Source organism: Haematobia irritans, chromosome 2 (assembly GCF_050003625.1).
Source record: "Haematobia irritans isolate KBUSLIRL chromosome 2, ASM5000362v1, whole genome shotgun sequence".
Classification (NCBI taxonomy): domain Eukaryota; kingdom Metazoa; phylum Arthropoda; class Insecta; order Diptera; family Muscidae; genus Haematobia; species Haematobia irritans.
This window is the reverse complement of record NC_134398.1, coordinates 23,857,813-23,875,771: the sequence shown is the minus strand read 5'-3', so window position 1 is coordinate 23,875,771 and position 17,959 is coordinate 23,857,813. Positions and strand designations below refer to the sequence as shown.

General features: G+C 23.6%; 1 protein-coding gene across 1 annotated transcript in view; it reads left to right on the top strand.

The window, feature by feature from the left end:
- Lar (tyrosine-protein phosphatase Lar) overlaps positions 1-17,959 on the top strand; it is a gene marked incomplete in the record, with an annotated part of 1,210,349 nt that overhangs the window by 720,475 nt on the left and 471,915 nt on the right. Inside the window, 1 exon segment of the mRNA XM_075293564.1 lies at positions 17,800-17,841. Within this exon segment, the coding sequence (XP_075149679.1) occupies positions 17,800-17,841 (42 nt within the window).

Sequence of the window (17,959 nt, the reverse complement as noted above, 5' to 3'; positions counted from 1 at the left end):
AAGTTTCACTTCCAAAACAAGAATATTTGGTATATTAAACAAAATATCTTAACAACATTTTTCAATACTGATAAACATTATTTTTCTTGTCATCGTTTATTTATCTTGAAGCTCTCTAGCTTTTGCGTAGATTACTTTAAAGAATACATTTAATTTTTTTGCGAAGATTTTGCAAAATATTTGCCACCTCTTTAAACGGAATTTTTTGTGTATCAAGCGAACCTTTTTCAATACAGGTAAAGATTATTTTTCTTGTCATCGCTTTCACCGTTTGTTCCCTTCATCCGCCTCTATTTTTTTTTTCAAAATCTTTATTCCCATTCAAAGGTTATCATTTATTTTCCCATGATAACAAGGTGACCCTTAGAAAACTGTTCTCCTTTCAATTTTCAACGGCCATTTTGTACAAAACAATACCAATTTCCCGGAGATTGTTTATCGCAAATGGTAAGTCGTATTTAGCCTTACATATGGTTGTCCAAAGTCATTTTGCAAATTAATTTTATCCTGCCATTACCTTTAAACCTAATATAGCCAGCAGACGGTTTCAACTCACTCCATCGCAATGGTTACCTAAAAGTATGCTCCATTGTTTTTCCACCTTACAGCTTCACGCTCACTTTGTTTTGTTTTATTTTGTACGTTTTTTTTTTGGTTTGTGTTTGGGCACGTTTGCCGAGTTCTCATTTGGATTTAGATTTTAATTTTGATTAATGATGTCCATCTAGCCGACTACTAAGGACCCACGAAAATTTCACATCATTTATATGCTTCGTTTGGTTAATGCACCATTTTCAGGACTTATTTTACCGTCTGTTCTCAGTAGCTTATGGTAGGCACAATGGATATTTTAGCAGTGTTAGCAGGTGTTTTGTTTTGCCTTCTATCTTTGTTTTCTACGGCAAGTGAACCTGGTGTGGTCGTGGCAGGGGTAGCTGGCATAAGAAATTCTATTAAAAAGTTAAAATATCATTATATCAAATCATGTTAATGCAAAATGGTATTCTTCTAAGAAAAAAAAAAATTCTGTGGATTTCCTTTGCTGGTGGTATTTTTTTTTTTTTGTCTAATTTGATTGATTGTTAGGTCAGGCTTTGACACCTGTCTTGTGTCTGTCTTAACTTTACTTTCGGCGAGCTGTTTCATGGCATTAACTAGAATACTTTGTGAAATCTCTTCAACCATGAACTGAGCCTAAATAAGTGTACATATATATTCGGGCGTTAGTATTAAATTACCCAAATGTTAGAATATTTTATTCTTGTTCAATATGCCTTAAAAAGTAGGCAATACTATATATGCATAAAGGTCCCTTAGAATAGCTAATTTTTGTTTGAAATAAATTAGGTTTGAAAAGTGATGACCTTTGAAGAAATAAAATGTGTTACTTATTCTGGCCTATGCCTAAAAATATGCTTCATTTGGATACATTGAGTGTTGCTTTGTTTTTGCTGTAACAAATTTATAAAAAAAAAAATTTCCATATTTTCTTTGGAAATCTTGATGAGGTGACATTTTGTGGATAGCCTAAAAGCATGCCATAAAAATTTGGGAAATATTTTTAATTTACTATTTAACAAAATAATTAATTGTCCTTATTTTTTGATTTTCCTTCCTATGTTTTATTTGAATTTGTTAAAAAATATGCTTCATTTGGAATTGAGGGTTTGTTTTTGTTTTTGCTGTAACAAATTTATAAAATAAATTTCCATATTTGCTTTGGAAGTCTTGATGAGGTGAAATTTTGTGAATAGCCTCAAAGTATGCTATACAAATTTGGGAAATATTTTTAAATTATTATTTAACAAAATACTTAATTATCTGTATTTTTTTGAATTTGCAAAAAATATTTAACTTTCAATATTTGTTAAAATACAGTCTGTCCAAAGGAAAAACTCTGAATCTTATTTAGAATTCTTCTAAGCCAATAAAACATAATTGTTATTATGTATTATATTATTAATTACCATGGCCTAAAGTTAGGCATTGATTTTCGTTGGTCAAGTAGTCAATATGCAATATCCCCTAAAGGTTCGTGTCTTAACTAGGTTTATAACTTAAACTGTATTTTTCTGTAGTTGTTTAAATTTGATTAAATTTTTATACCCTTCACCATAGGATGGGGGTATATTAACTTTGTCATTCCGTTTGTAACACATCGAAATATTGCTGTAAGACCTTATAAAGTATATATATATATTCTGGGTCGTGGTGAAATTCTGAGTCGATCTGAGCATGTCCGTCCGTCCGTCCGTCTGTTGAAATCACGCTAACTTCCGACCGAAACAAGCTATCGACTTGAAACTTGGCACAAGTAGTTGTTATTGATGTAGGTCGGACGGTATTGCAAATGGGCCATATCGGTCCACTTTTACGTATAGCCCCCATATAAACGGACCCCCACATTTGGCTTGCGATTGCTCTAAGAGAAGCAAATTGCATCCGATCCGGTTAAATTTGGTACATGGTGTTAGTATATGGTCTCTAACAACCATGCAAAAATTGGTCCATATCGATCCACTTTTACGTATAGCCCCAATATAAACGGACCCCCAAATTTGGCTTGCGATTGCTCTAAGAGAACCAAATTTCATCCAATCCGGCAGAAATTTGGTACATGGTATTAGTATATGGTCTCTAACAACCATGCAAAAATTGGTCCACATCGGTCCACAAATATATATAGCCCCCATATAAACCGATCCCCGGATTTGGCTTGCGGAGCCTCTAAGAGAAGCAAATTTCATCCGATCCGGCTGAAATTTGGTACATGGTGTTGGTATATGTTCTCTAATGACCATGCAAAAATTGGCCCACATCAACCCATAATTATATATAGCCCCCATATAAGCCGATCCCCAGATTTGACCTCCGGAGCCTCTTAGAGGAGCAAAATTCATCCTATCCGGTTGAAATTTGGTACGTGGTGTTAGTATATGGTCTCTAACAACCATGCAAGAATTGGTCCATATCGGTCCATAATTATATATAGCCCCCATATAAATCGACCCCCAGATTTGTCCTCCGGAGCCTCTTGGAGGAGCAAAATTCATCCGATCCGGTTGAAATTTGGAACATGGTGTTAGAATGTGGTCTCTAACAAACACGCAAGAATTGGTCCATATCGGTCAATAATTATATATAGCCCCCATATAAACCGTTCCCCAGATTTGATTTCCGGAGCCTCTTGGAGTAGCAAAATTCACCCGATCAGGTTGAAATTTGCAACGTGGTGTTAGTATAAGGCCGCTAATAACCATGCCAAAATTGGTCCATATCGATCTATAGTTATATATAGCCGATCCCCAATCACACAAAAATTGGTCCATATCGGTTCATAATCATGGTTGCCACTCGAGCCAAAAATAATCTACCAAAATTTTATTTTTATAGAAAACATTGTCAAAATGTTATTTCTTTAGAAAATTTTGTCAAGATTTTATTTCTATAGAAAATTTTGTCAAAATTTTATTTCTATAGAAAATTTTTCCAAATTTTATTTCTATAGAAAATTTTGTCAAAATTTTACTTCTTTAGAAAATGTTGTTAAAATTTTATTTTGTCAAAATTTTATTTCTATAGAAACTTAAACTTAATTATATACGTATTTAATCGGCCTTTTTCAGTGTAATATATACCACGTATGGACTATGTGTTATATATTACGGTGTTAGGAAGTTTTAAGATACCTTGCCATCGGCTTCAGTAGAAGTTTCTACGCAATCCATGGTGGAGGGTACATAAGCTTCAGCCTGGCCGAACTTACGGCCGTATATACTTGTTTTTTTAATAAATCCAATTAATTTTTAATTGAAATTTCTTCAATCATACAAATGATAGCATCAGTCGCCAAGGCCAATTATGAAAGTAATATTTGTGATAGATTTTCAAATTTAAAAATCTTGAATTAATTTTACTTTTTAAATTCAATTAAAATTTTTACACTTTTTTCTGTCACGATATAAAATTTCATTAAACACTGTATATTATAAAAATTATATTTTATAAAGATTTATAGCATAGCTATTTTATTAGTTTTTAATGAAGAAGTCTCTTTTTTAAATGATTCATTATATGCCATAATGTTGCATAATTTAAGGAGTCTACTTCTCGAAATCAATAACCCTATATTTGATAGCATGTGATTGATTTTTAAATTAAAAATTAGTTGAATCAATTAAATTTTAGATAGTTTTTTTTTTTTTTTTTTGTAAATTCAATTAAAATCGTAAGTGGAAAAATTTCGGTTATATTTTTGCTCTTTATATTAAGGAGTATTTCGTTCATAACTATATATTAGGAAAATTATAATTTAAGATTATTTATGACCTACCTTTATTTATGATTTTTTTTTTAAATTTCCTAGCATATATTTAGGAGTTCTTCTCTATATAGAATAATTTAAAATAAAAATTCTCTCATTTTCTTTACCAACTCAGTTAATTAAAATCCAATATACTATTGTGCAAAGTTAATTTGAACTTTCATTAAATTTCACATTTCCATATTGCTCTGATTTTTCGCATTCTCTCTCTCTTTCTCTGTTTGGATTCTGTAAAATATTTATCTCTAAAACTTATACAAATTACTTTCTGCTTAACAAACGAAACTTTCTAGGAAAACTTTATTTTGCAAATTCATCGTCATTATCGTTTATGTTATAACCAAAACAAGATTTGCACCCAATTCCAAGACAAAGACCTAGAATAAGGCGCACACCAAAAAAAAAAAAAGCAAACCATTAACACAACTGAAATAAAATTATATACTAGTTTTCGAGTAAACGAGCAAAAAACCAAAAAACCCCCCAAACATACATACACCAGTGACAACCAGTAAAAGAGCAAAATCAAATACAAAACCCATCCAAAAAAAAACTGCAAATAATATAAAAAACCACAAAATAGATAACTTTTTGACCTCAAAGTTTTTAACACCGCCTGGAGATGGTACTTTGTCCTGGTTGTTGTTCAAACAGATTCTTGCTGTTGTTGCATTCAAAACAAACCAAAACTTCATAGCAACAACAACAACAATCATTAACCAAGCCGAGAAAATGTGTTTATTTTACAATAAAATTGTGGAGGGAAATTCTCCTAGGGATTGGATAGGAAGCGTGCCAAGCAATAGGAAAAATTGCATTAAGAAGAAAATCCAAGGTAAACCTTAGGATATGCAATTGCCTTTGGCAGCTGAGATGACTAAAATACAAAAAAAAAATGTAAAAGTTGTGTCTTTTCCATCTTTGTTTTTAGAAAATTGCCTTATTGAAAAATTATAAAATATTTATTTTTGTTTAATTAAGTTTAATTTTAATTTAATTATGCTTAATGTTGATTTTAATTCTTATTTTAATTTTAATTCTAATTTTAATATTAAATTAATTTAAGTATAATTTTCATTTTGTTTTTAAGTTTATTTTTAAGTTTAATTTTAATGTTAGTTTTAATTTTAATTTTTTAAGTTTAATTTTGATTTCAATATTAATTTAAATTAACTGTAACTTAAGTTTACATTTATTTTGTTTTTAGTTTTAGTTTTAGTTTTAGTTTTAAGTTTAATTTTAATTTTAGTTTTAATTTTAGCGTTAACTTTAATTTTAATTCTAATGTTAACTTTAGTTTTAATTTAATTTTACCTTTAATTTAATTTTAGTTTCAATTTTAATTTTAATATTAATTTTAGCTTAATTTTTATTTTAGTTTTAATTCTAAATTAATCTAATTAAAAATTAAAAATAAAATTAAAATTAAAAATAAAATGATATTAAAACTTAAATTAAAAAATTTTATTTTATTCTAATTTTGGATAAATTTTAAATTTAATTTAATTTTGATTTTAGTTTTAATTTTTACTTAATTTTTATTTTAAGTTTTATATTAAATTAAACTAAATTAAAATTGAAAATAAAATTATATTAAAACTTAAAAATTTAAACTTTTAATTTTATTTCAATTTATATTAAATTAGTAAATTTAACAATAATTTAATTTATATAAATTAAAAATTTAATTAAATTTAAATTTAATTTAAATTAAAATGTTAATTTTTTCTGTTTTTTGTTATTTCACTTTAATAATAGAAGCTTTTATTATTACTTAAATTATAATTGCAATTTTAGTTTTAATTTTTATTTAAATTCAACTTGAAACAGAAAAATGTAAATAATTGGTTTATTGGGATACATAATTTTTTTGTTAAAATTTTGGCTAAATTTTAAATTTATTTTAATTTAATTTTGATTTTGATTTTAGTTTTAATTTTTATTTTAACTTAAATATTAAATTAAACTAAATTAAAATTGAAAATAAAATGATATTAAAACTTAAATTAAAAGTTTTTATTTTATTTCAATTTATATTTTAATTTTCACTGTATTTTTTAATTTTAAGTTAAACTAATTTAGGTAATTTAAGTTAAAAATTTAATAAAATTTAAATTAAAAATTAAATTTAGTTTAAATTAAAATAAAAATTTTCGTTGTTTTTTTTTTTTATTTTATTTTAATTTCACTTTAATAATAGAAGCTTTAATTATTACTTAAATTATAATGGCAATTTTAGTTTTAATTTTGAATTAATTTAACTTGAAAAGAAAATGTAAATAAATTTATTTATTGGGCTACAAAAAAATTTATTCAGCTTATATATAAAGTATTTTCGGAATATTAGGATACATTTTAAATTTTATTTAATTAATTTTTATATTAACTTTAGTTTTACTTTTTATTTTATTTTAATTTTAAAATAAACTAAATTAAAAGTAAAAATTAAGTTATATTAAAACTTATAATTCACATTTTAATTTTCACTGTATTTTTTAATTTTAAGGTTAATTTAAAAAAAAAATTAATTTAATTTATTGAATTTAAATTTAATTAATTTAAATTAAACATTTAATAAAATTTAAATTAAAAATTAAATTTAGTTTAAATTAAAATAAAAATTTTCGTTGTTTTTTTTATTTTATTTTAATTTCACTTTAATAATAGAAGCTTTAATTATTACTTAAATTATAATGGCAATTTTAGTTTTAATTTTGAATTAATTTAACTTGAAAAGAAAATGTAAATAATTTTATTTATTGGGCTACAAAAAAATTTATTCAGCTTATATATAAAGTATTTTCGGAATATTAGGATACATTTTAAATTTAATTTAATTAATTTTTATATTAACATTAGTTTTACTTTTTATTTTAGTTTAATTTTAAAATAAACTAAATTAAAAGTAAAAATTAAATTATATTAAAACTTATAATTTACATTTTAATTTTCACTGTATTTTTTAATTTTAAGGTAAATTTAAAAAAAATTAATTTAATTTATTGAATTTAAATTTAATTAATTTAAATTTAAATTAAAATTTTAATTTTAAGCTTTTCGCTTTTTTATTTAATTTTAACTTAAAGAAACATTAATTATAATTCTAATTTTAATTGCATTTTTAGTTTTAATTTTGATTTAAATTCAACTTGAAAAGAAAAATGTAAATAATTTGTTTATTAGTATACAAAAATTATTTTTTGTAGCTTATAATATATTTTTGGAAAATTTTGGGATACCTTTTAAATTGAATTTACTATTGTCTTAAAATGAGATTTTTTTTGTAATAACATTACACTTCAGAAGGGCTTAGCCCTTTTTTTAATTAGATATTTTACACCCTTTACCACCATTAAAAACATTTAGACCATTAAATGCACTTGTTATCTTTTCTTAGACAAGAAGAAATCATAAAGATTATTTAAGGATTTTAATTAAATTTGGTGGTTCATCTAATTGCATGCTTTTAGGCTTTTAAATAATAAAATATTTAATACAAATCATTTATATTTATTAGCCTGAACAGAAAACATGGGCATACTTTTAGGCTTTTGTAACTTAACTGTTTTTAAGTTTTTAAAAATTATAAAATTCCTAAATACTTATTATTCTGAAAACAAAAAAACAAGTGAATACATTTATGAGTTTGTGGTTAGTCTGAAAATGTGTGCATACTTTGAGGCGCTTGTAGCTTTAAAGTGTTTAAGTAGCTAACAACTAATACAATTCCTTAATATTTATTATTTTGATAAAAAAAGAAACTAGTGCATACATTTAAGAGCTTGTTATTAATTTTAAAGTTTTTAAGTAGCTAAAGTACTTGTATTGTCAAAGAAAATATTTGACACCTTTGTTCCGGTGTCAAATATTTATAATTTCCACAGTTTGGTAGAAAATAATTGTCTTTAGCTATTAGAATGATCTATGGATGAAATAAAAAGTTTTGCTAACACAATGAATTATATTTATTTTGCAATAAAAAAATACGTATATAACCTTTATACGATTATGCATATATGTATTCTCCTAATACCTAATACATATGCAGGCCAGGTTTCAGCACATATATATATTTTTTTCTATCATACATTGGCACGCACTCATATATTAATATCACACATTTGAGTTAAGTGCAAATGACAAACATGAAATTGTAGGCATAATGTGACAATAATCATAAAAAAGAAATCCTTGAAAGAAGACAAAAAAAACAACAATGATGAGAAAAAACGGCAATGACCAACAAAAAAGAACATTGTCTCTGGCATTGATTTTCATTTCATTTTTCTTGAGAACTTTTGGCAAAGTATAACATTTGCGTTTTCCCTTGTGACCCTCACTTTGGAAAAGTTCACACGAGTTCTCAACCAGAGTGGTTTGGAACTAGAAGACATTTGTGTCAGAATACCTACAAATGTTATGCAGATGGAAGGAAGGATGTTGGCCTATCACTTGCCATAACAGGCAAGTGATGTTTGTCTTCTTGTTACTAGTATTGCCTATGGATTGCTCGCACACACACACATATGGACTTACACGAATAAGAAAGATATCATATTTGACAACAACACGTAAATAAAACATGAAAATATGCTTTCTTTTTGCCAAATTGTGTGTTTCGTACATTTTCCTTTCTAGTCTTCTGTTTAGATTTTCTTTGCAAATCCCCAAAATAGTAGTTTAAGATGTTAGACATCTGGCTCCTTATTATATGCAATATTATTTCATTGAAATAATATGTCAATGTGTGAATAAATGCCCAAAAGTATGCTATAAGGAGAATTTTATGGAAATAAGGATTTTCTAAATGAATGGATCATTATCGCTTCCTAATTTAGGAACCAAAAACAATTTTGGTGATTTTTTTTTTGGAATATTCTAGTTTCTTTGTAGATCTACTATAATCCTTAAATTATATCTATTTCCATTATATGTTAGTATTCATTCCCTTTCTAGCTTAAGTCCAACAAAATATATCTCATACATTTTATTATAACCAACGGGAAGAATTTTTCTCTTTAAAATATTCAAAAATTAAATCATTTTATTTTCATTTGGTTTTCTCCCATTTTTCTATATAAATCATGGGCAAAACTCTTTTGCAAGCCAAATAGACCAAAAATAGGACAAAAATACTTACACTGCCAACTTTTTATACCAACACATTTTTCTTCTTTTTTCAACGTTAGTTGGTAATGATTTCCATTTTTCTTTCGTTATAAAATATTTGAAGAGAAAAAAAACAAACCTAAATTTACATTCAGATATATATCGAAAAAAAAATGTATAGCATATCTTCGCGGCGTTACCTTAGCTGTGTGGAACATTACATTAGTAGGAGGAAAATGGGATGACAGAAAATACATAAAATAGAGAAACGTAAGGAGGGCAAAAATATCGTCCTGATAGTATGCAAATTTTCAATTTGATTTTTTTTTTAGTTTGCAAATATTTTAAGTGTTTTGGGTGTAACAAATATTTTCAAGGGCTAAGAGTGTGTATAACTTTAGCTTTAAATTCATCTGTTATATATATCTATGGCATAACATAGATTATAATAAATATTACATTGAAGTGGCACAGTAATATAGGCATAGGTCAATAGATATGTTTTTAATTTATTTTCATATATTTACGTCAGTATGTGGAAATGTAAATCAAGATCTAAAATAGAGAATCGATACAATTTTATCGCCACGATAGAAAATTTTGTCAAAATTTTATTTCGATAGAAAATTTTGTCAAAATTTTATTTCTATAGAAATTTTTGTCAAAATTCTATTTCACTAGAAAATTTTGTCAAAATTTTATTTCTATAGAAAATTTTGTCAAAATTTTATTTCTGTAAGAAATTTTGTCAAAATTTTATTTCTATAGGAAATTTTGCCAAAATTTTATTTCTATAGGAAATTTTACCAAAATTTTATTTCTATAGGAAATTTTTTTAAGATTTTATTTCTATAGAAAATTTTGTCAAAATTTTATTTCTATAGAAAATTTTGTCAAAATTTTATTTCTATAGAAAATTTTGTCAAAATTTCATTTCTATAGGAAATTTTGCCAAAATTTCATTTCTATAGGAAATTTTGTCAAATTTGTATTTCTATAGAAAATTTTGTCAACATTTTATTTCTATAGAAAATTTTATCAAAATGTTATTTCTATAGAAAATTTTGTTATTTCTATAGACAATTTTGTCAAAACTTTATTTCCATAGAAAAGTTTGTTATATCTATTGAAAATTTTGTGTACATTTTATTCTATAGAAAATTTGGTCAAGACTTTATTTCTATAGAAAACTTTTTCAAAATTTATTTCTATAGAAAATTTTGTCAAAATTGTATTTCTATAGAAAATTTAGTCAAAATTCTATTTCACTAGAAAATTTTGTCAAAATTTTATTTTTATTAAAAAATTTTGTCAAAATTCTATTTTTATTAACAAATTTTGTCAAAATTTTATTTCTATAGAAAATTTTGTCAAAATTTTATTTCTATAGAAATTTTTTTAAGATTTTATTTCTATAGAAAATTTTGTCAAAATTTTATTTCTATAGAAGATTTTGTCAAAATTTTATTTCTATAGCAAATTTTGTCAAAATTTTATTTCTATAGAAAATTTTGTCAAAATTTTATTTCTATAGAAAATTCTGTCAAAATTTTATTTCTATAGAAAATTTTGTCAAAATTTTATTTCTATAGAAAATTTTCTCAAAATTTTATTTCTATAGAAAATTTTCTCAAAATTTTATTTCTATAGAAAATTTTCTCAAAATTTTATTTCTATAGAAAATTTTGTCAAAATTTTATTTCTATAAAAAATTTTGTCAAAATTTTATTTCTATAAAAAATTTTGTCAAAATTTTATTTCTATAGAAAAATTTGTCAACATTTTATTTCTATAGAAAATTTTGTCAAAATATCATTTTTGTAGAAAATTTTCTCAAAATTTTATTTCTATAGAAAATTTTGTCAAAATTTTATTTCTATAGAAAATTTCGTCAAAATTTTATTTCTATAGAAAATTTTGTCAAAATTTTATTTCTATAGAAAATTTTGTCAAAATTTTATTTCTATAGAAAATTTTGTCAAAATTTTATTTCTATAGAAAATTTTGTCAAAATTTTATTTCTATAGAAAATTTTGTCAAGATTTTATTTCTATAGAAAATTTTCTCAAAATTTATTTCTACAGAAAACTTTGCCAAAATTTTATTTCTATAGAAAATTTTGTCAAAATTTTATTTCTATAGAAAATTTTGTCAACATTTTATTTTTTTAGAAAATTTTGTTATTTCTATAGACAATTTTGTCAAAATTTTATTTCCATAGAAAATTTTGTTATATCTATTGAAAATTTTGTCAACATTTTATTTCTATAGAAAATTTTGTCAAACTTTAATTTTTGTAGAAAATTTTGTCAAAATTTTACTTTTATAGAAAATTTTTGCAATATTCTATTTCTATAGAAAATTTTGTCAATATTTTATTTCTGTAGAAAATTTTGTCAAAATTTTATTTCTATAGAAAATTTTGTCAAAATTTTATTTCTATAAAAAATTTTGTCAAAATTTCATTTCTATAAGAAATTTTGCCAAAATTTCATTTCTATAGAAAATTTTGTGAAAATTCTATATCTATAGACAATTTTGTCAAATTTTTTTTTTATAGAAAATTTTGTCAAAATTTTATTTATTAGGAAAATTGATTTTTTAACCCTAGAAAACTTATCCTATTTTCCTTACTGAAAGTCACGAATAAGATAAACATACGTCTATGGACGTATCATAGTTTGTTATCATGTGGACAAAATTTGTCGATTTTTGTTTTAAATTTTTGTAGTTATAACTATTCTATATACAAATCCCTATCATTTAAGCACTTTTTTTTGCTATACTTGTATTTATTATGTAAGAAAAATATCACATTTTCGGTACTCATTTTCATGAAGGAGAACGCGAAATACTAAAAAACCCATATGTCTCTCAGACGTAGATAAGCTGTCTAGGGTTAAATAAACTCAGTTTATGTTTGCAACATTTTTATATTCTTCAACATAGATGTAGAGTTAAAAATATTTAATATTTGCTTTAGAAAGATTTAAACTAAAAACTGCTTGCCGTTCAAAAATGTCATCTAGTTATCAGTGAATTCAAATTTATCTAAATTGATTTTTCAAATTAACCCCAAAAAGTGTGCAACAATTTATAATTTTATATCCTATTTTTTAAAAACGAAAAATCGTATTCGTTATAGTTAAAATCGAAATAGAGGAGGTACCACTCCATTAAATTGATAAATTCAATTAAAGCCCAAAAACTAGGCAATATTTTTAAATTCTATAGTATATTTTTAGGGTTAGGGAATTTTCATTTTCACTTTAAAAATTTTTTTTTTAATTCTTCAACATATTTTTAGGGTTAGGGAATTTTCATTTTCTCTTTAAAAAAAATTTAAAAAATTTAATTTTTTCTATTGCTAAAATGAAATTTGATAATCAAAATTCATTCAAAGCTGAAATCAAAATTCATTATTTTTTTTTTTTTTGCAAATAAGACAAAGACGTTCACAACGTTTTTAAATTCTTTAAAATACTTTACAAATTTTAATATTTGCTTTCGATTGATTTCAACTAAATAATTTATGCTGTTCACAAATATCTTGGTTATTGTAGAATTCAAAATCACCTAAATTCAGTTTGCAAATAAACTCAAGAAAATGTGTACAACTTTTTATATTTCTGTAACATATTTTCGGGGTTTAATATTGAATTGACGGATTTATTTTTTGTTATTATTTTAGCATATTTTCCGGATGATTTAAAATAATTTTAAAGTATACATAACGGCGTTTACTTTTTTTTTTCTAAGCCACCTGTTTTTCTATGCATTTTTTTTGTTTTTTACCATGGATAAAGCAAAATCAATAAACAGAAAATTGTTCATAAAAAAATATTTTTATATATATATATATTCTTTGAAATGATTTGGTGCTTCCTATACATAGCAAGCGAAGTAAAACAAAATTCCTTATTTTCCTTACATAATAAAATTTGCATAATTTTGAAATTCCTTGGTAGCTAGCTGTCGTAGGAAATTTTTTATTGAAACACCTCCCCTTTAGCATGGCGCTTTTGCCAAGTCGATTTTTTTCTGATGTCGTCGTTATATCGTTTATGGCTTCCCTAAGAGGCTGCCTGTTTTTTCTTGTTTTTTTTTTTTTTTTTTTTTTGTATCACGTCTACGAAGAGTTGATTTCAAGTCAAGTGTATCAATGCACAGATATTTATATGAGAAAAAAAATTATCTGACAAGTATCATTTTAAGTACCATATTTTCGCTTAAATCAAATCATCATCATCGCTTTCTGTTCGTTTTTTTGTGCGAAACATGATTTTTCCATTTTTTTTGTTTTGTTAGCTCGTATATTATAAGCTTCGCGTGCAGATATTTATCAGAATATTACTGTTTTATTTTTGTTGTTGTTGTTGGTTTTTTTTATTCTTTTTATAGACAATATTGAAATTATAGATACATAGGTTTTGTGTTTATATTTTTTTCTTTGTCCTCTCACTCTCTCCGTATATTTTACTTTTCGCTTTTATTCGATGGTAAGCCATAATCATATTTGAAGTGAAATATGAAAATTGATGGGTTTTTAGTCTTGGGCTTGCCTTAAAAGATGACTGCGAGATAGAGCATGGCATTTATAGACTAAAGATGATGGTAAAGATGATAATGATGCAATTGGCTGATTTTATTACAATTTCAGTTTAATTCATCTTTAAGGTTGGGAGTGTTTATATATATGAGCAGGGTTGCCATTTTGGTCCGATCGGACCAAAATTGGTCCAAAAAATTATTAAATTTTAAATTTGGTCCGATAGTCGGATCGTCAAATCGGTACATTCAAAAAAAAGCGAACTCTCCATTTCACTAAAGACAATTTAATTATATTTTAGTTCATGAAATTATTATGTTTGGAGAAATTTTCCTTTACTATAATATTTTTTTGTTTACGTTAGTTAAATGATAGTTCATATTTCTTCATTATTTCTTTAAATTTGTAAATTTTTTAGTCCATCATGAACTTTGTATGTCGCTAAATACATACCAATTTTTTCCTTCAAACTACACAATTTTCTTTAACAAGTGAAAAAAAAATTATATATGTCTAAAAATTTTCTTGAATTTGTCGAAAAATAGTTACTTATTTTTGTGATATCGGAGTGAGGCAAGCGCTTGTAATACTGTTTAGTTAAAATTTTTAAAAAGATATTCAAATTTTCTAAACTTAATCAAAAGTTTTCTACCTGTTGGGTTTACTGTTTTTTCAGTGTAATTTTTCAATATTTTTGCAAATTTTGGTTCGATGGTCGTACCAAATGGAATTTAGTTGATTTTGGTCCATTTTCGTGAAATCGGTCATTTTTTAAAATTTTGAAAAAATTTTCTGTAGAAATAAAATTTAAACAAATATTTCTATAGAAATTAAATTTTAACTAGAAATAAATTTTTAAATAGAAATAAAATTTTGCTAAAATTTTGTACAGAAATAACCTTAAAAAAATTGTATAGATACAAAATTGTGCAACATTTTTTAAAAAAAATTTTTTTAAAATATAGAAATGAAACTTTGACAAAATTTCTATAGAAATAAAATGTTGACAAAATTTCTATAGAAATGAAATTTTGACAAAATTTTCTATAGATATGAAATTTTGATAAAATATTCTATAGAAATAAAATTTGGATAAATTTTTTATAGAAATAAAATTTGGACAAAATTTTATATAAAAAAAAATTGACAAAATTTTCGATAAAAATAAAATTTGGACAAAATTTTCTACAGAAAAGGAATTTTGACAAAATTTTTCAAACAAACGAAATTTTGACAAAATTTTCTTTAGAAATAAAATTTTGACAAATTTTTTATAGAAATAAAATTTTGACCAAATCGTCCATAGAAATAAAATTTGGACAAAATTTTCTATAGAAAAAAATTGACAAAATCTTCGATAAAAATTAAATTTTGGACAAAATTTTCTTAGAAATAAAATTTGGACAAAAATTTTTACAGAAATGGAATTTTGCCAAAATTTTCTAAACAAATGAAATTTTGACAAAATTTTCTGTAAAAATAATATTTAAAAAAAAATTCTATAGAAATAAAATTTTGACAAAATTTCTATAGAAATGAAATTTTGACAAAATTTTCCATAGATATGAAAATTTGACAAAATTTTCTATAGAAATAAAATTTGGACAAATTTTTTATAGAAATAAAATGTTGACCAAATCGTCTATAAAAATAAAATTTGGACAAAATTTTCTATAGAAAAAAAATTGACAAAATTTTCGATAAAAATAAAATTTGGACAAATTTTTCTTAGAAATAAAATTTGGACAAAATTTTTTACAGAAATGGAATTTTGACAAAATTTTTTAAACAAACGAAATTTTGACAAAATTTTCTATAGAAATAAAATTTTGACCAAATCGTCTATAAAAATAAAGTTTGGACAATATTTTCTATAGAAAAAAAAATTGACAAAATTTTCGATAAAAATAAAATTTGGACAAATTTTTCTTAGAAATAAAATTTGGACAAATTTTTCTTAGAAATAAAATTTGGACAAATTTTTCTTAGAAATAAAATTTGGACAAAATTTTCGAAACAAATGAAATTTTGACAAAATTTTCTATAGAATAAAATTTTGACCAAATCGTCTATAGAATTAAAATTTGGACAATATTTCCTATAGAAATTAAATTTTGACAAATTTTTTTATAGAATTGAAGTTTTGACAAAATTTTCTATAGAATTGAAGTTTTGACAAAAATTTCTATAGAAATAAAATTTTGACAAAAATTTTTTATAGAATTGAAGTTTTGACAAAATTTTCTATAAAATTGAAGTTTTGACAAAATTTTCTATAGAAATAAAATTTTGACTAAATAGTCTATAGAATTAAAATTTGGACAATATTTTCCATAAAAATAAAATTTTGGCAAAAAAATGGAAGTTTTGACAAAATTTTCTATAGAAATAAAATGTTGACAAAATCTTCTATAGAAATAAAATTTTGACAAAATTTTCTATCAAAATAAAATTTTGACAAAATTTTCTATAAAAATAAAATTTTGGCAAAATTTTCTATAAAAATAAAATTTTGACAAAATTTTCTATAGAAATAAAATTTTGACAAAATTTTGCAAAAATTTTCTATAGAAATAAAATTTTGTCAAAATTTGCTACAGAAATAAGATTTTGTCAAAGAAATAAAATTTTAGCAAAATTTTGTATAGAAATCAAATTTTGGCTAATTTTTCCATAGAACTAAAATTTTGGCTAAAATTTCTATAGAAATGGAATTTAGACAAAAATTCCTAAAGAAATAAATAGAAATAAAAATTTGACAACATTTTTTTTAAATTATGTCGTTTTAATTTAGAAAAATTGTCCGCTGGTAGGAATTTTAGTCCAATTGGGGAAAAATGTTGATCCAAAATTAAAATTCATTGTGGCAACGCTGTATATAAAATTCCTAATACTTTAGATTTAATTTATTTTTAAAATTGCTAGTCTGTAAGGATTGTAATCCATAGACTTAAATAAATAAATGAATATGAGGTTTTTTTTGGCGGTTTGACGATTTTAGAAATTATTGCATATTTTCAGGAGTTTTTTTAAAATAAATAACTTGTTTTAGTAAATCCTATTGATGAACAATTTGTTGATTTTAATATCGCATAATATCGATTGAAAATGTGGAAATTATCTCGACGTGTTTTTTTGTTATTTTTTTTTTTTGTAATTATTGAAATAAGAGTTAGTAAAATTTATTATTAATTTAACATAATATATATGTTAAATACATTTTTATATTTTATATACATTTTAAGGTAATTTTCATAATTAAAATAAAGCATTTGGTTTGTGTTTTTTTTTTGGTTCTTAATAGAACCTCATAAATAATACATGCATTATTTACTTAATTTTAGTCTTTATTGATATTTAGAAAAACTCTAGTATATTTTTGGGAGCTTTGAAATAATATAGAAAAAAACCTATTTATAATAAGCATATTTTCCTATGGATCATATTTATGTATTCTATATATTTAAACTATTATATTATGTATTTTATTAAATTATTGTATTATATATTTTACTAAAAAAAAAAATAAGAAAAAATAACTTAATAAATAAATCAAATAAAACATACTTTGGGACCCTAATTGGTAAAACAAAACAACAACCAAAACCAAGCAGAATAATCTGCTTTTAAAACGTTATACAATCAAAAAGAAGAAAAACAATAATCATTAAAAAACTCTAATTTTAAACCTAATAAAAAATTAAAAAAAATAACCTTACAATACCGCGTCGAACTCTTATTAAACGCGTAACAAAAAATTTATAACCCAATAATAAAATATTCGCAATTAATTATGTTCCTGTCATCATTGTTCCAGATGCAAATTTTTCGGATTTTCCGTATATACAGTATTTGACACGTAAGTTTGTATGAAAAAATAACTAAAAATCAACGAATATGAGAGTGTAAAATTTCATAGAAACATTGTAATTGCGACAGACATTTTATATTATACGGGAGAATAAAATTTTCTATTG